The sequence below is a fragment of the Gekko japonicus genome, unplaced genomic scaffold (assembly GCF_001447785.1).
Source record: "Gekko japonicus isolate JY-2015 unplaced genomic scaffold, Gekko_japonicus_V1.1 scaffold1, whole genome shotgun sequence".
NCBI classification, from domain to species: Eukaryota; Metazoa; Chordata; class Lepidosauria; order Squamata; family Gekkonidae; genus Gekko; species Gekko japonicus.
Genome location: NW_015164181.1, coordinates 1,222,534 through 1,240,478, shown reverse-complemented (window position 1 = coordinate 1,240,478; position 17,945 = coordinate 1,222,534). Strand labels below are relative to the sequence as shown.

General features: G+C 47.1%; 1 protein-coding gene across 2 annotated transcripts; it reads left to right on the top strand.

The window, feature by feature from the left end:
• The first annotated feature begins 283 nt into the window (after window positions 1-283).
• On the top strand, window positions 284-7,652 carry IFT22 (intraflagellar transport 22). 2 transcript variants are annotated; one of them, XR_001482402.1, is made up of 6 exons: window positions 284-430; window positions 2,665-2,744; window positions 3,892-3,981; window positions 4,539-4,741; window positions 5,832-6,074; window positions 7,608-7,652. XR_001482402.1 is itself a non-coding variant. In XM_015408035.1 (5 exons), exons 1-5 carry the CDS (start codon window positions 392-394, stop codon window positions 5,978-5,980), a joined length of 561 nt encoding a protein of 186 aa, XP_015263521.1. In that variant the 5' UTR covers window positions 284-391; the 3' UTR covers window positions 5,981-6,118. The 2 variants fall into 2 exon arrangements, 1 of the variants encoding a protein (XP_015263521.1); XM_015408035.1 differs by lacking the exon at window positions 7,608-7,652 and having other exon boundaries at window positions 5,832-6,118.
• The last annotated feature ends 10,293 nt before the right edge of the window (window positions 7,653-17,945 follow it).

The following is a 17,945-nucleotide window of genomic DNA, read 5'->3' as shown; positions in this document are numbered from 1 at the left end:
TAGAGGTAAATAATTCAAGGGCTGAAGCTTCCAGGAAGGAGCAGAGCTGCGGGGACGCCCGCTGTTGAACTGCAACCCCTCAGGATGAAGGAGGTTCTACGCCTCAGCCGAGTCACCCAGAAAGAAGAAAACAATCCTCACGCATACTCTGTCCCATAGGAATAAATCCGCGGAATACAGGTAAACACGCCAAGAGAGAGACAGGCGACGATAAGCCCTGCCTTACCAGCCTAGTGGGCGGGGCTAGTCCCCCCCCCCGGCCCATAGTAACCGTCCTTAGTAACGCCGCGTCGTCGCTGAGTTGGGCGGAGTCGGCTGGATCAGTCTGCCCGTCTGTGCTCGGGTCAGGTTTGTACGCGAGGCCGAGGCTTGCGCGGCCTCTTCGGAAGGGATGCTAAAAGTAAAGATCCTCTTCGTTGGCCCCAGCGAGGTAGGTATGAGTCTTGCGGTTGGGGAGGCCCCAAGCTCGAAACAGCGACGGAGGGGTCGTGTTGCTATTGTGTAATCTCCACGAACAAAAGTGGCTTTTAACTGTAATCTGTTTTAAACCACCTCCTTAAAAGAGAGAGGAAAAAGAAAGGGGGGAAAGCAGAGCTTCGACCTACTTTTTTCCCCCAAAATAGAAAGCTGTAACCCACAATAACGATGTGGAGCTTCCATATACAGAGACAGTGTCTCTCTGAATACCAGTTGCTGGTAGCGCAATAGCCTTTCTTTGTGGACTTCCTTGGGGGCATCTGGCGAAGGACTCTAGGAAAACAAGATGGATCTTTGGTCTCAGCCTGCAGAGCTCTTCTTACCTTGTTAAATGTGAGAAGAATGGAGCCTCTGTGTACAAAAACAGTATATCTTAGTTCTGGGGAGATCTAAGGATGTATAATGGAGGACATGCCTCCTTGCTTTGCTTGTAGACTTCTTGGAGACACCTGGCTGGTCACTGTTGGATACAGAATGCAGGCTTTGTCTGATCCTATAGGGCTCTTCTTATGTTCTTAGTCATGATTATTAGGAATGGAAGTTCTATGTAGATATTTGCATAACAGAAAACAAGAGGACTCTGGCTTTCTTGTGTTTTAGATATTTTGTTTTAAGCATTTGTTTGTAAACTGTTTTGTTTGCTATTTTTCCTATAGAAGCTTGGTAGAAGTTATATAAGTAAGTAGACCCCTATTCTGTGTAAACTAAGTAACTTTAAATGTTGATCTATGAGATCTATTGCTGCACAGTGGAACAGGTGTTCATGTGAACTGGGTATACCGGGGCTCATAGCGCCATTCTGTATATCCTGGGGAAAATCACTACTGCCGAGTCCTCATTGAAGTGGTAAATTGGACTAGAATGCTTCAGCTGGCACATGAGGAATCACATGGCTGAATGCTTATCATGTTTTTAATATATATATATATATAGCTGGTAACGGTAAAGATTCCCTTGCTCGAAAGCCAGTCGAATCCGCTCTCAGCTCATCTCCGTTTCAAAGCCGAAGAGCCAGTGCTGTCCAAAGACGTTTCCGTGGTCATGTGGCTGGCATGACTAAACACCAAGGCGCACGGAACCCTGTTACCTTCCCACCGAAGCGGCACCTATTTATCTACTTGCAATGTCTTGCTTTCGAACGGCTAGGTTGGCAGATAGGAGCTCACTCCCATCATGCGGCACACTCAGGTCTCGAACTGCTGAACTACTGACCTTCCACAGCCTGCAGTTCAGCGTCTTAACCACTTGAGCCACCGCAGCTCCATATATATACCTAGCATGTAGGAAAGAAGGAGTTTTGACATAGCCTGGCATGCTAGTTTGCTGTGATTAGGGAATTGTTATTGAGGGAGAAGGTAGGAATAGTCTGTCTTTTAAGTTCCATACCTTTTGTCTGAGGTGGTACACAATGGATAATAATAATGTGGGACTCTGCTATGGGTTTTGTCTGAGCTCTTTGCAAGGAAGGGTGAACTCTTGGTGAAAAAAATGTCTTTGTTGTCCGCATACCACAAAACAGCAACAACAGTGGGCTACAAGCAGGGGTAGTTTCGTAGAAAAAGAGCTAGGGGAACTCATTAGCATAACTCATTAGCATATGCCACACCCCCTGACATCAGGGGCCCTGCAGTGGACCTGCAAGGCCGGCGGGAGTGTGAGGAAGCCCCACCAAGGCCCTCCCTGGCCCCAGGCAGGCAGGGGTGGGGAGAGGCGGGGAGGAAGCAACTTACCCTCCCTCTTCTCCTGCCTCCTCCTGGCTGAATGAGGGCCGGAAGCGGGGCAGCCGGAAGCAGGGGGCGGGGCTTCGTTGTGTGCCCCGCCCCCTGCACCTCACCCGGGGGAACTGCGATCCCCTGCGATCCCCCCCGAATCGACCTCTGGCTACAAGTACTTACTGGACTTCTGTTTAAACAATACTGAGAATGGCAACTCTTATTTTTGTCAAGTCCAGTAGCACCTTAGAGACCAGCCAGATTTTGATTCTCAAGAGCTTATACACTGACAGTCTTGTTGGTCACTAAGGTGCGACTGGACTCAAATCTAACTACTGCAGACAAATATGGTTACCTGTGAACATCCCACGATGAGTGTGACTCGTGAGTTGCAAAAAAAATTGCATGGCATTTTGTTTTAGGAAGATATTCCTGTTAACAGTGGTCTATAACGTCTGCACTCATTTTGCGACAGGTTGGAAAATCTGTTTTGGCAAACTTCCTGTCGGAGAGCACAGAGGGCATCGGCAGCTACATCCCAACGCAAGGGGTGAGGTGAGTCCCAAGCTGCGTGAAAAGAAACAGGCCTCACCTGGAGTACCGTGTCCAGTTTTGGGCACCACATTTTAGGAAGGATGTTGACAAGCTCGAGCGTGTCCAGAAGAGGGCAACCAGGATGGTGAGAGGGTTGGAATCCAAGTCTTATGAGGAAAGGCTGAAAGAGTTGGGTATGTTTAGCCTGGGAAAGAGAAGGCTTAGAGGGGACATGATTGCAGTGTTCCAAGTATTTGAAAGGCTATCATGGAGAAGATGGAGCAGATCTATTCTCTCTTGCTCTGGATTGCAAGACTAGATCTAATGGGTGGAAATTACAAGGGAGTCGATACCGGCTAAATGTCAGGAGAAACTTCCTAACTGTAATAGTGGTTGAGCAGTGGAACAGACTGCCTCGGGAGGTGGTGGATCCTCCTTCACTGGACGTTTTCAAGCGGAGGCTGGACGACCATCTTTCGGGTATGTTGTAGGGCTGTCTTTCGGCTATGCTCCTGCAGAGTGCAGGGGATTGGACTAGATGACCTGCAAGGTCCCTTCCAACTCTGACATTCTATGATTCTATAAGTGCTGTACCTAACCAAGCCATGAGCTCTTCTCTGCCAATGCAGCACAATGTAAAAAAAACCACTATCTGAACTTGTTTCTTTAAATCAGGTCCTGGGTCCCTTCCCTTTAATAAAACCATCTGAGCCTTATTCACTCATTTAACTAATTTGCTTGCTGTTGAGGTTGCTGAAATTGTCAGGACAGTTCCCCAAGACATGGAGTGTTGCATTTGGTGTACACGTAGCCCAACACACTTCGAAGGAAAAGGCCGTGATTTCCTTCCGTCCTTGAGATATGGTGCATGGAGTGTGCCTCATAACAGGCCCACATGCAGCTCCAGTACAATGCAAGCTATTGAACAGATAGAATATAATAGCGAGCAGTGTGAGTTCAGCTGCAGACCGAGGGAAGATGAATTGGCTGTGGCATCCAGGAACACACTTCTGATATGGAATGAGCCACTTGTGCACGGAAACTTATCTTTTCAAATGATGTAGCGGGTCCTTGGATTGGAGAAGAGAGTGTGTGTGTTTTTATTGGTAGTCAGGAATATAACTGAAATTATAGAATGTTGTCTCTGTGCATTTGTATTCAATGTTAGGATTCTGGAATATGAGAAGCCCCATATCAATGAAAACAGCAAAGGCACAGAGTATCGGTTTGAATTGTGGGACTGTGGAGGTGACCCAAAGTAAGTAGGTCTCTTGCTGACTCTAAACATAGGCACTTGCTACTGTATATTCTAGAGGTGGCTGGTAAGGTATTAAGTATATATGGACCACCTGTGGGGGTGAAAAATTGTGGGTGTCGTCACCTGTGGCTAGAGAATGCGGCCATCAAACATGTTTGAATCTGACGTTAGTTGACTCACTCCTGGACTGTTTGATCTAGTGGATTACTTAAAAGCCTTATTTAAATGTTGTAGGCTGTGAAGGTTTGGTTTCTATGCATGCCCCTGTGTTTAGCTTTCTGGCTGTTTGCCTTTAGCTCAGATTTCCTAACATGCATTTAATTTATTTTCTGATAACGAAATGCCTGGCAAGCCACAAGGTTGGTGGCTTTAGGGGCATCACAGAGGAGCCACATGTTTGCTTGCTGTGGCCCCAGCATCCACATTAATGTGGAAGCCATGCAAATGAACAGCCTGTGCCTAAAAATCTGCAAAGCTGTGCAAAAGCTCAGATCTAGTCACATCCATTAAAAATAGTATGGACTACCTGTTGTACTGTTTCCCTGTTATCCTATCAGGTTTGAGGCCTGCTGGCCAGCTCTGATGAAGGATTCCCATGGTGTTGTCATAGTCTTCAACCCAGACTTGCCCAGTCACCTGAAAGAAATCGAGACGTGGTATTCCTGTTTTGTCCAGCAGCAGCAGCTCCTCGATAGCCAGTGCCTACTCATTGCGCACCACAAGCCTGGCAGTGGAGGAGACACAGAGAACTTCACCTTGCGTAAGACTACAACCTTGATTTTCCAACTGTTAAATAAAAGTATGCTTTTATTTAGGGGAAGTGGCCATGACTCATTGGCTTATGTTCAGAAGGTTCCCAGGTTCAGTCCTCTCCTCAGTATATCCAATTGAAGGGTCTTCAGTAGCAGGTGTTTGACCTGGAAAGGTAGATGGCCTGTCCTGACTTCATATAAGGCAGGTTCATTGTTCCCTCTAAGCTGAGTTAGTGTGAGCTGAGTTAGTGTGAGCTAGGTCACAGCTTTTTAGCTTCTGGCTCACACATTTTTGTCTTAGCTCAGGAAGGAGGGATCCAGAGCAACCTAATGCATGCAGTGGCCAAATCGCTCGTTCACAACTTTTACACCAGTCGCTCACAAAGTAGAATTTTTGCTCACAGGACTCCACAGCTTAGAGGGAACATTGCAGGTGCGTACATTCGTTTCTCAGGGGCTGATAGAGCAGCATCTTAGACTACAGAAGGTCCTTGGTTCAGTCTTGGCATCTAGAATTAAAGGGTGTTGGGGGTCAAACCAGACAAGACTCTGGGAGTGCCGTGGCCGGAGCTTCCAGCTGTTAAAAAATGCAATTATCAAGCGTCCAAGCCCCATTTCTAAATGGGACCATGGCATGAGGGAGGAGGTTTCCTCTGGTGGGGAGGGCGGGGTATAAATTGAATAAATAAATAAAAGAAAATAAATACTCCAAATATGTGCTGTTTGCCCTGTTGTGGGTAAATATACAGGTACCAGTATTAGTTCCTATATCTTTCCCAGACTGGGCAAATAGTGCATTAACCAAGGTCTTTTCAATTCAAGAAAATGGTGCTGGGGTAAGACTTAACCTCCCCACCCCTTAAGGCACTGCCCTAGTAAGAACTGGGGCCCTACATGCCTGATACCTGCATAAAAATGGTTGGTCTGTGGATGTTAGGAAAGACCGTTCTCTGCCTGAGACCTCAGAGAATGGTTGCCAGTCAGAAAAGATGCCACTGAGCTCAAAAGACCTATTGGCTGACGTCACATAAGACAGCCTCATATGTTAAGTCTTCACCTTTCCCCATCTTCTAACCGTTTTCCTTTTGAACTTCTCAGCTTCGCCCTTGAACAGGCTGCATCTGATACATTCCAGTCTCGAAGAAGAACCCGAGGATGTCCGGATGGAATTTGTGAAGTATCTTAAGAGCATTATCAATTGGATGAACGAGAACCGAGACAAAGAAGAGATGTCGATTATCACATGAAAGATAGAGATGTTTTTTGGTGGAACAGAAAAGAACTGCTCCAAAAAGAGAGGGGAGGAGAGAACCCCAACCCAAAAGAAGTCTGAAACTAATGGTGAATAAAAACTGCTGTGCACTCTTCCTGAAAACACAACATTACAGGCCTTCTTTTTTTTTCTGCCTTGTACAACTAATGAAAGTCATTTGGCAATAAAGGGTGTGTAGCGTTCAATGCATTCAGCTCAGGGTAAAAGCACAAGGCAGTCACTCTGTAGGCCGTGGCCGCCATGCTTTGAAGGACTGAATTCTTAGAAGAAACAGAATCAAAAGTCAAGTTTAGCCTCTTTGTTCTGCCCCCTTCTAACTGCTCCATTGCATTATGGGTTTTCCCTCACCATGTTTTTTATCTGGCCCTTATCCCCACACTACTTTGTCCGCTGGATACATATATGAACGTACAAAGCTGCCGTAAGTTAAATTAGCTTGCTCAATACTGCCTACTCTGAGGGGCAGCAGTTTCCCTGAGTCTCTGGAAGAGAAAAGGCTTTCCCAGCCTCTGCTGCCTTTCACCTGGAGAAGGTGCATGGGGTGGAGAGGGGAATAGCAAGAGCCTTCCCTCCCTGTCCCATGGTACTAGAATTTGGTCTCACCCAGTGAAGTTGATGAACATTCATTCATCAACAGTGCCAATAGTGATGGCCATAAGCACAGATGACTTTGAAAGAGGATCAGACAGATTCATGGGGGATAGGTCCACCAATGGCTTCTAGCCATGGTGAGTAAAGAGAGCCTCCACATTCAGAGGCAGTAAACCCAGTGCTTGGAGGGGAAGGCCTTGGCCTCTATGCCTTGGCTGTTGGCTTTCCGGGGCAGCCGGTTGGCCACTGTATGAAACAGGAGGCTGGCCTAGACAGACCACTGATCTAATCCAGCAGGGCTTTTCTGATGTTCTCTGGAACTCAATCTAGGACCTTCTGATTGTGATGAAGGTACTCTGCCGCTCAACCACAGATGTGGGGGATGGAGGGGGCTAGGACAAAGAAATGAAAAGCACAGTAAATGAAAGCTGCCTCGGAAAACAAGCTTTACCTTATATTTGGTGTTTGAGGTCAGATTAGCTACTGTACTTGCTCTGAGGATGTCCTCACTTAACTCAGTGAGGCCAGCTTCTGAGTAAACGTGCAGAGGGACTGAGTTGTAAAACCTGCTGATGTCTCAAAGGAAGTTAATTTCTTTGGAGGGGCAAAATACTTAGAACCTAAGAAGGGTTCTGCTGGATCAGGCCAAGGGTCCTTCCTGTTACCTGCCAGATGCATCTCTGAAAGGGAGTTTGAAAGCAATGGTTTCCTTCTGTTTGCTCCCCAGCAACTGATATTCACAGGAGATACTGCCTGTTTTTGGAAGTTCCACTCACCTGTAATGATGATTACCTATCGATGCCTGTCTTCCATTGATTTGCCATATAATCATCCTGGATGTGTTCTGATTAGGTCTCAAAGGTGCCGAGATTCTTTTTCTCCCAAGACTTTTTAGTGGAGCCTGTATCAGTATTGTTCATCTCTGGTCCCCTCCCCCCAAAAACACTTTTCTGATCCCTTATCTGACGTTATTCATGCATGGCTTGGTTCTCTTTCATGCATTCCTTCAGCCCTGACGGCCAATTGGAACTCAGATGAGATCTCGCTTGTATAGTTCTTCTTTTGCAGAACATTCCTCAGGCCCAGGTAAAAAGAGAAGGGGGGAAAACACTGCATCATCTGGGTGTGGGTCAGTGTTCTTTTTAATGGCATGGTGGGAGAAAGGTCTGCTTTCTTGCAACTTTAATGAAACACAACAGTCATTGTAAAAAGCCTCCAAGATATGACTCAGTGAAGGTCTAACACACCCATCGTACCTTTCTATCCCATCAGGAGACCCCAAATTAAACATTTTTTTATCGGGCTTGACAATAACTCTTCTCAAGAACACAAGTCTAACGTCCTTTACTGGTGAAATTAAGAAATATTGAGGGGAGGGGTTGTACCCCAGAAAAGAGATCTTAAACGTAGTGCAGATACAGATAGACTTAATTTTAACAAGGTCAGAAATCCCAGCGTCAGCAGGTTTTCTTTTTTCTTTGAAGGTCTTGTGTCATACATTCCATCCTGAGCGTTGCAAATGAGGAACATGGAACTGGTGTTCTGGCCAGCCTAGAACTGTCTACTCATCAGCCGTAAGCGAGGCCAGTAATTCCCCCATGACACTGAAAGTGCTTGTCATTCTCAACCCCTTTCCTGCTGCCAGGAGCACACATGTGGAACAGAAGCCGTTTTTAGTGTGCTTATATCAGGCGTTTGGACCGATGACCATGCAGGAAGGTTCACTTACAGTTGTGCTTAGGCTTTCCTGGGCTTTCGAGTACCCATATGTTTTTGGTCTACAAGTCAGACCTAAGTTCTTGGTCTGAATGTTGCTTCTGCTGTGGACATGCTAATTAACCTTAAGTAAGGTGCTCTCAATGCTCTGAGGGAAGACTTTTTATCCTGCTCTTGCTCTGGGAAGCTCAGAGAGGCATATGTGGTCCTCTCAGCAATTGCGGGAATAGTGGCGTTGTTACCATCCAAAGTTAGGCTGCTGTAATGTGTTCTTTGTGGAGATACCCTTGAAGATGGAGCAAAGGCTTCAGTTCAGTACACAATATAGCTGTTTGCATTTGGACAGGGACTGCTGTAACGAGCCTATAAGAACAAAATTGCACTGCCTTCCAGTTTGCTTCCAAGCCCAAATTAAGGTACTGTTTTTGTGTATTTCTTTTTCAAATTTATATCCCACCCATCCCACGAGTGGACTCAGGTCAGGTCACATCCAGTGTTCCCCCTAAGCTGAGTTAGTGTGAGCTAGCTCACAGTTTTTTAGCCTCCAGCTCACACATTTTTGTCTTAGCTCAGGAAGGATGTCCCCAGAGCAAACTAATGTATGCAGTAGCCAAATTGCTCGCTCACAACTTTAATGCCAGTAACTCACAAAGTAGAATTTTTGCTCACAAGACTCCACACCTTAGAGGGAACACATCATATTTCAATAAATACAATAATTTTTTAAAAAAATCAATGGTTACACTTCCTGGTGAAAATTCCAGCCCATTAATGCAGATGGATATGGCCGGATAGCGATGGATAGATGATCAACGTGTGGGTGACAGCAACCTCGGGGAGGCGATGTCTCTGAAGCCTAAATGGCTTAGGTCCAAAGTACCTGAAGGATTGCTTTCTTTCATATTAACCAGATCTGAACTTTTAGATTGCTGGTAGACTTGAGGCCTTTGCAGGGGTCATTTCGTAGAAAAAGAGGAGCAGGAGCTCATTAGCATAACTCATTAGCATAACTTGTTTGCATATGCCACACCCCTTGACATCACCGGAAGTGTCAGAAGGCAACACCCGCCGCTCAGGCTCCACTGGACTGTTTTGGATTGCTAGCTATTGGGGGGGGGGAATGTGCAGATCTGTCCTCACAGAGGAGGGAGAGCTTGTACCTGAATAAAACTTGGTCTTAAAGGATTGTTTTGGATTGTTTTGGGTCGAGGGGGGGGCTCTGCAACTTACCTAGCTGCTTCTTGCTCTGACTGAGGGCTGCTGGGAGCAGGGGGTGGGGCTTGTTGCATGTGCCTGGCCCCTGGGCTCTTTACTGCCGCAGCTCTGCTCCTGTGCGCTCCGGCAGGAAATGACCCCTGGGCCTTTGTATGGGAGCTTGCTTGTCCAGAGATCAGACCAAGAATCCACAGGAGAGCCTTTTCAGTGCCTGCCCCCTCCCACCGGAATTCCCTCTCTTTAGGGAAGTGGAGTTCGTACCATTTCTGCAGAGCCATCTAATAATAATAATCTTTCAATTTATTGATCGCTCAATCCTGCAGAGCTTGCTGGCTCTGAGCGATTTACAGTTACTCATTTTTCATGAGGGACTAACAATGCTTTGTGGGGTAACGGAGGACAACATATATACATCTTAAATTGCACACATTCACAGCCGACGAGGGTTTCGTTCAGATGCAGATGAGATGTGATCCAGAACGGCATTTTTCCTCGGCCAAGTTTGATGGCATCAGCTTTTCTCCAGACTCCTTGTGTTGTAGCGCCACACTGCCATCGCCTGGCCCATTACAGGCTTTTCTTCACACCGAGGAGATCTCTCTAGGCTTTCCATCATGCGAGCTGGACTTCCGTTTGCTGGCTAACACTACTCCACCCCACGAGGGGGGGGGGTTTCAGTGTGCCCACTCTCTCTAAGGAGTGGTACCCATTTTATCTACTCGCCGAAGCTTTCGAACCGCTGGGTAGACGGCGAATCTAGAGGGGTTTTTTTGAAACTTTTCTATCCCAAAAGGCCTTTGAAGGACTGATGACAAGATAGCAACAAGCTTTATTGCGCCCTGATTAATTTTAAGTGATGTTGAGAGTTTTAAAAATCTGATATTAAGATTTCTGAGCCATTTTGGGCACCTTTTGTGGTTGAAAGGTGCTAGAGAAGTAAATAACTAACTCTACCTATCTTACAGAATTGTAAGGTTTACAGTAAGATAATGGGCATGAATCACTTTAAGCACTCTAAAAGGTGCCCTATAAATATTAAGTTGCCATTACCATCTCTCTTATTTACGTTATTTACTTCATTTATACCTCCCCTTCCTCCTGAAAGAGAACACAAAGCGGTTTACATTGTTCTTGTCTCCTGCATTTTAAGGGAAAGCATTTTATCGGTGTTCAAGAGAGTTCTTACAAACTGAACAGTTGATTGTTTTTGATGTATCTTGAAGGCTCAAAACGGGGCAGAACTTTTGCATATAATTCAGTCTTGGTTCTCAAAGAACCAAGTATGTCACAGCCTAGAGCTCTGTGGCACACCCAACCATCCACCGTGGTACTGGTACATACCTTTTAAAGCTTCTGGCATGTCTGCAAAAAATGGAATTGTTGAGGAGGGCATTTGGGGCAGAATGAGCAGTGCTTTGGTCACCTGTATTCATAAACTGATGGTCTGGATGGCCCCCCTTGTTTGGACAGATGCAAGTTGAAGGCAGGAACTCATGCAGAGAAGCAATGGGCAGCCTCTTCTGAAAGCAAGTTGCTTAATGGAATGCTCGAATAATCTAACTACGTCTGTTGCAGAGACACAGTAGGGAATTCCTGCAAGAGAGGAAGAAACTACAGATGCAGACGTACGAGCCTTTTTGTTTTGCGATTAGTTTCACCAGAAACACTCCTTTTACGTGGCAGGTTCAAAAGCAAGGTATGAACCGTAATGCTTTGTTCATAATGAATTTCAGATTCTGTCAATATTTTTGCAGCAAGAACAATTGTTTAGCTTCATAGTATATCACAGTCTTCAGCAAGCATGTCCCATAGGAATTTTAGAAAGAGCTTTAAGAAACTTAATATAAGCAGCATTCAAATGAGATCATGAGAATGTGTCTATTTCAACTTGCAGCCAATGAGGCATGTGTGAATGTGTATTGCCTGCCAGTGTCTCCCCCCCTGCCCCCCATTTTTTGGGGGCCTCATCTGCTTTCCATCTACTCAAAGCAATGTGACACACGGAACCTTTTAAGCCAGGAGAAAGAACATCATTTTTCAATTGCTCTTCACAAAGGTTTTTCAACTGGATAACATGTCCGAAGAATGGAAACTCTGCTGTTACATACAGCCCAGTGGCTTCAGGGTAGAAACCGAAATCTGGAGTAAACGTTTAGCTGGGACCATCGTTGGAGGTCTAAGGCAGTTTGAACTCCTCCCTCGTGAGAAGTTGGAGGCTCACATTCTCAAATCAAAGCAACATCAGTCAGAAAGAGCCACAGACCCATCTTTGTTTGGTGCTCCTACGTCAATCATTCGACTCCGATGTATGCTACCACGGATTTCATTACGGCCATCTGTGGGGTGTACACTTGCCACAATCCAACACAAATTTAGGCAGGTGTGGGTTCATGGATATCAGTGGGTTGTAGCAAAACTTGTGCATCTGGTTGTACAATGAGGTACTTTTGAACAGAACTGAATTCGATTGGAAAGGCTTACACCATCTTGCAATTTTATTTTTGCACTAGATGAAATTAACTCACAACAGTCCCACCAGTTATATCTTGAATGAGTTGCTGCATCTTCATTCTTCGTTCCCCCGAGAGCACTGCGATCTGGGTCACAGGATCGATTAGTCCCCCCTGGCCCTAGGGACGCCAAATTAACATCCACGAGATCTAGGGCGTTCTCTGTCGTAGCACCAACGCTATGGAATCAGCTCCCCCAGGAGATCCGCGCCCTCCGGGATCTCAGTCAGTTCCGGAGGGCGGTGAAGACGGAGTTGTTCCGCCAGGCATTCAACGACTTAGATTGAGTATGCCAGCGTTTATGGTCGCCATCTTGTGTATCTTATAATGTGTATTTTATACCCTCTGCATTGCATGCTGCTTTCACTTTCTTTGATCATCGGATTTTATGGTACCTTCTGCCCCCCCCGTGAGCTCTGTTGTACATCTGAACACATTTTGTGCAGTAGGTGGGGGGAAATGTGCAGTAGGAACCAGTGCTCCCCCTACGCTGTGGAGTCTTGTGAGCAAAAATTCGACTTTGTGAGCCACTGGCATTAAAGTTGTGAGTGAGCGATTTGGCCACTGCATAAATTAGTTTGCTCAGGAGCCATCCCTTCCTGAGCTAAGACAAAAATGTGTGAGCCAGAGGCTAAAAAACTGTGAGCTAGCTCACCCTAACTCAGCTTAGAGGGAACACTGGTAGGAACTAAGTCCTTGTTTAAAAAGGGAGATAGGCTTCTTAAAAATAGATCAAAAACATAAAAAAGAAGGAGACGATAAATCTGAATACTTCCCTGGGTCATTTTTTCTTGTTTTTCTGCCTGTCTTGCATTTGGAATAATTTCCCCTCTCCTCTTCCATCTCTATAATTCATCTTAAGCATAGTTAAATCCTTCTAACCCCACTGAGTTCAATGCACTTAGAATTAGCACTTTTCTTCTTAGGACTGTACTGTAGTTCATTTTCCCTCAGTGACTTCCCCCATCCTTCTTATTGACCCTCACCTGGGTGTGCATTTGTTTGACCACACATATGTGGGCATGCAAGCTGCACTGGCTCCTTGTGCAGTGTGTGGGGGGAGGGGAGTTTGGAGTAAGCTTAGGGGGAAATAAACTTTTGTCAGAAGATAGATGATTGGTATCTGAGAAGGCTGGAAGCAGCTTGAAGGAGGACACACTGTTCCCTACATGAATATTCATCCAACTTTTGCCTCTGGTAAATAGGTTTGGCAGATTCTAAAGGGAGGACTAAAGGGAGATCCGATCCAGTGGGTGCTCTGAACAGCCATGTGGGGAGGTGGGAGGGAAGCGGTTTCATGGCTGCCTCAAGAGACAGCCAGTTAGTACTCTGGATAGCCAATGTCTCACATGGACTTTATACAGAGGCATTCTGGGAGCTCCCTGCTGAGAACTTAATTCCTCGGTGCATGGGGGCCCGATTTGGATCAGGACACTGTCGTGTGAGGAGAAGGTGCTTCAGCCTTCCTGTCACCTTTCCTCTGATCTAAAACAGGTCAGGAGAGCGGCTATGCATCTGTTGGAGAAGCAGGAAATGTAAGCTTCCCCAACCTCTGGAGCCATTTCAGGTCAGGAAAAGAGCAGTGGGTGGAAGGATGGACTCCTCTCTACCTGTGTACTGGAGTCCTGATGCAAATTGGACCCCTGCCTGCCTGGGAAAGCAGTTCCCAGAATAGAACTCCAGATGTTCATCCGATTCAAAGTCCTCATGTCACCATGTGGACTTTGTAGCATGTGAATCAGCCCTAAGAAAGGTGTGGCTGTGACTGCCGCAAGCTCCACCCCGCTCAAGGCTTACATACAGTTTTAAAACATCAAGGGTTGTTAGAGTCCTTCTTTAAATTTATGCAGCAATCGGATACACCTGGAGTGGGCCATTTGGGGAGGGGAGTTGCCCGCCTTACCTCCCAGACTGCATGTGATTATCCCTCAGGAGCGCCTCTGCCTTTCTTGCCAGAATTACAAACTGTTGCTATAAACAATGAAATGAGTCTGTATGCCAGGTACTATGCCAAAGGCACCAATCCTGTTATGTATTAGGGCTGGAATATTCCAGGACTGGGTACCAGAGACTGGCTGAGCTTGGAGCTCTAGAACAATAGCCCACCAGGACTCTGGAGGTGACCAATGAGAAACTAATGTTTTGTAAATAGCCTACCATTGGGAGTTGGGTGTGGTTTATGCATGCTATTTAAACAGGGCTGTTGCCCTGAGGTTTCAGTCTTGTTCCCGAAATCCCTAATAAAGCAGAGCTGATCACTATGCTTGGGGTCAGACCATCCATGGAACCCAGTATTTAACAAATCCCTTTACTCCTAAAACAGAAGAGTCACTGCTATAATTATTGTGACATATACAAACTCAATCAGAACAGGTGCTATTCAAATACACAAGGGTGGGGTTCTCGTTGTTGTTTTTTGCAGTTTCACCTTCGGTGTATCCAAGAAAAGGGGATTCAGGCTTTCCTGAATCTTGTGTCCTGTCCTGCCAACCTTTACTGTTTACGTTCCAGTTACCATTGCTGTCAGTGGAGCTGAAGAGAGAGAAGAGGCAGCAACTAGGTACCCTTTCTGTGGTCCCTGGGCCCAGGCTACTAAACACAGCTTCCCTTAGCATCTTTTGTTACATTTCACATTAAATCTGTATTGTAAATGGCTGTGTGTCAGGTTAGGAACCAGGCTTTGGCTGTAGAGCAATTAAAATGCATTAAATAGATGAGTAAAAATTGTATATATTAAAAAAGAATTGGCGCGGAATGGGGAAAAAGTTTTCTTTGCATGTTTTTCCAGTTTTCAATTTGCAGGGAGTTTTTAAGAGAGGAACATTCCAAAATGTGATTGTCTTCTCTCTGCAGTCTGAAGGGGTGTGTGTGTGACCAATTGCGCCCCCTTAGCATTCTACTACCCCCGCTTTCTGCTGCATATGTAAATTAGCCTCCAAACTAAGATATGTATAACTTGAGCTGATTCTTCCCCTGTTTATCCTTGCATATATCTGTCTTTCTCCTCCTCCTGTATTATCTCTGCTGTGGTGATGTACAAGCAGGGTACCCGCAAGGGTTTGTGGCAAACACTTCATTTCCCCCTGTATTCTTTTTGCTACACAATTTCCTCTTTCTCTCTTCACAGCCTCTTTCTCTGCTTCCTTGTCTCATTCCCACTCTGAAAAGTATGCAGACGGAGAGTGATTTAGCTAGGCATACCTTTATTCAGTTCAGGACAAAGACGAAGGGACCAGCTCGCAGGCTGGTTATATATGTTCAGAAAACCCGCCACCAAGTACACCTAAACACACCCCCTACTCCCGATAGGCTATTTACAGTAACCGGGCGACCATTGGTCTCCCGGCTGAGAAGCTGGCCCTTTGATTGGGCCGGCTAGGATCCTACGGACCCATTGTCTTTGGACATGAAGCTATTGAAGAGTTGTGCCTGGCCAGCCCGGGCAAGTCCGGGCATGTCAGGCTGAATACATTACACACTCACAAGCCAATCTTTCTTCTATCTGCTTCCCTGCTCCTCAGCTTTAATTTTATTTATTAACTAGCAGGAAGGCCTGTTGTAAAACTAATACAACGAGCTCTAGAAAGATGGAGTAGCAGTTCCCCCCCCCCAAGGTGCAGCTGCTCCCTGCGGGCTGCCAGGGCTCTCTGGCCGGCATGTGCCACATCTGGGCTGTGCCCAGCACGCATCCAGCCGCTCAGCTCTTCCCTCGCCGCCCAGGCACACAGGCCTGCTGGTGGCCACCCAGCTCCCTCCATCCCATGCACCGACCAGGTGCTGGTCCCCGACAGGCTGCTGGTAGGCCGTGGTGAAGCGGAATTGGGAGCCGGTGGGGGCGGGCTTTTGACACAGCGGTGGTAGCGGGTACCTGGAGCAGTGGTGGATCTGGAGTGGAGCGGATCAAGCGTGGCTCTTTTTCCCCAAATGAGCAGTGGGCGGCAGACAGGGGCAGGCAGTGGCCATGGGTACCGGCTTCAGTGCAGGCCGAGGCTGGGCCAGGCGCAGCGGCAGTGCAAAGTGGCCGGGCCAGAGTCTCCGTCTTCTGAGGCAGGCCGAGCTGGGCGCAGTGACAGCGTGAAGCGGCAGGGCTGGAGTCTCTGTCTTCTGAGGTAAATTTTCACTGGTGCTGCTTCTGTGGGTGGGACTCAGGCAACACAACTAGTGGATAGGGACACATTCTGAGTGACAGACAGAGGTCATTTCGGGGGGGGGATCACAGTTCCCCCGGGTGAGGTACGTGGGGGGGGACGTGACGAAGCCCCACCCCCTGCTTCCAGCCGCCCCGCTTCCGGCCCTCATTCAGCCAGGGGGAGGCAGGAGAAGAGGGAGGGTAAGTTGCTTCCTCCCTGCCTCTCCCCACCCCTGCCTGCCTGGGGCCAGGGAGGGCCTTCGCGGGGCTTCCTTGCACTCCCGCCGGCCTTGCAGGTCCACTGCCGGGCCCCTCATGCTAATGAGTTATGCTAATGAGTTCCCCTAGCTCTTTTTCTATGAAACGACCCCTGGTGACAGATCACTGAGCCAACTGATTTGGGAGCGTGTGGAATGTTCTGGAAAGTGCCACCGCAAATGACAATTATTATATAGGGAGATTTACTTCATTTGTATCTCATCTTTCTCCCCAGTGGGGACCCAAAGTGGCTTACATCGTTCTTTGCCTCCATTTTATCTCCACGACCACCTGGTAAGGTAGGTTAGCCTAACTGTGTGTGACTGGCCCAAGGTCACACAGCAAGCTTCCATGGCAGACTGGGGATTTGAACCTGGCCGTGCCAGATCTTAGTTCAGTACTCTAACTACTATACCACACCGGCTCTCAGTAAATAATTTTATTACTTACTTATTTCATTTGTACTGTGCCTTTCTCCACAACAGGGACCCAAAGTCACTTACATCATTCTTGTCTAGGGTTGCCAGCTCTGGGTTGGGAAATACCTGGAGATTTGGGGGGAGGAGCCTGGGGACAGTGGGGTTTGGGGAGGGATCTCAGCACTATACAGTACCATAGAGCCCGCCCTCCAAAATATCCATTTTCTCCAGGGGGACTGATTTCTATTGTCTGGAGATCAGCTTTAATAGCTGGAGATCTCCAGGCCCCACCTGGAGGCTGGCAACCCTATTCTTGTCTCTTCCATTTTATCTTCAACCCCTGTAAGAGGGGTTAGGCTGAGAGTGTGTGACTGGCCCTAGGTCACCTAGCAAGCTCCTTCTCCTTCCAGTGCATTATAACGTAGTTACCCTAAGAACCCCAGTGTCCCGATGGTGTCCAGAAACAGTAGAGTACTGGAGGAAAAAGTCAAAAACAGTGCTGTGGACAGGACAGGGGGGCCAGAATAGATTGAACGCCCTCTGCCTCAACCGAAGGCCTAGTTGATAAGCTCCGTTTTACAGGACCTGCAGAACTGTGCTAGGTCCCACGGGCCCTGATCTCAAGTGAGAGCATGTTCCACCAGGCCGGGGCAAGGGCTGGATGTCCCTCAGGCCAGGGGCCACCAGGAGATGTTGATCAGAAGAGTGCAAAGCTCTCTCCCGGGGCTCATATGTTTTGTATTTCAGATTTTACGACAAACGTGGAATTCCAGGAAATCTCTGGGGCCCAGCTGGAGGTTGGCAACTCTGCTTTCAGGCGCCACCCCCGGACTTGTTTTGCTTTGTTCCCGGATCATTCTGAACCCAACACTCTCACCACCTCACCGCGTTGCCTCTATAACTGTATTGTACATAAATTTATTATATTTGAAGGGGTGTGCGTGTATTTTTGTTTTGAGCCCGTAATATCTGGAGCAGTCCTCGTTTGTAGCGTTTAATTAAAAAAAAAAAGGTCATATCATTGTGATTGGTGGCGCGCGACTTTATTACACCTGAGTTTCAATTTCGCGCCAGGTAAGGCGGGAAGAAGCAACATCCTCC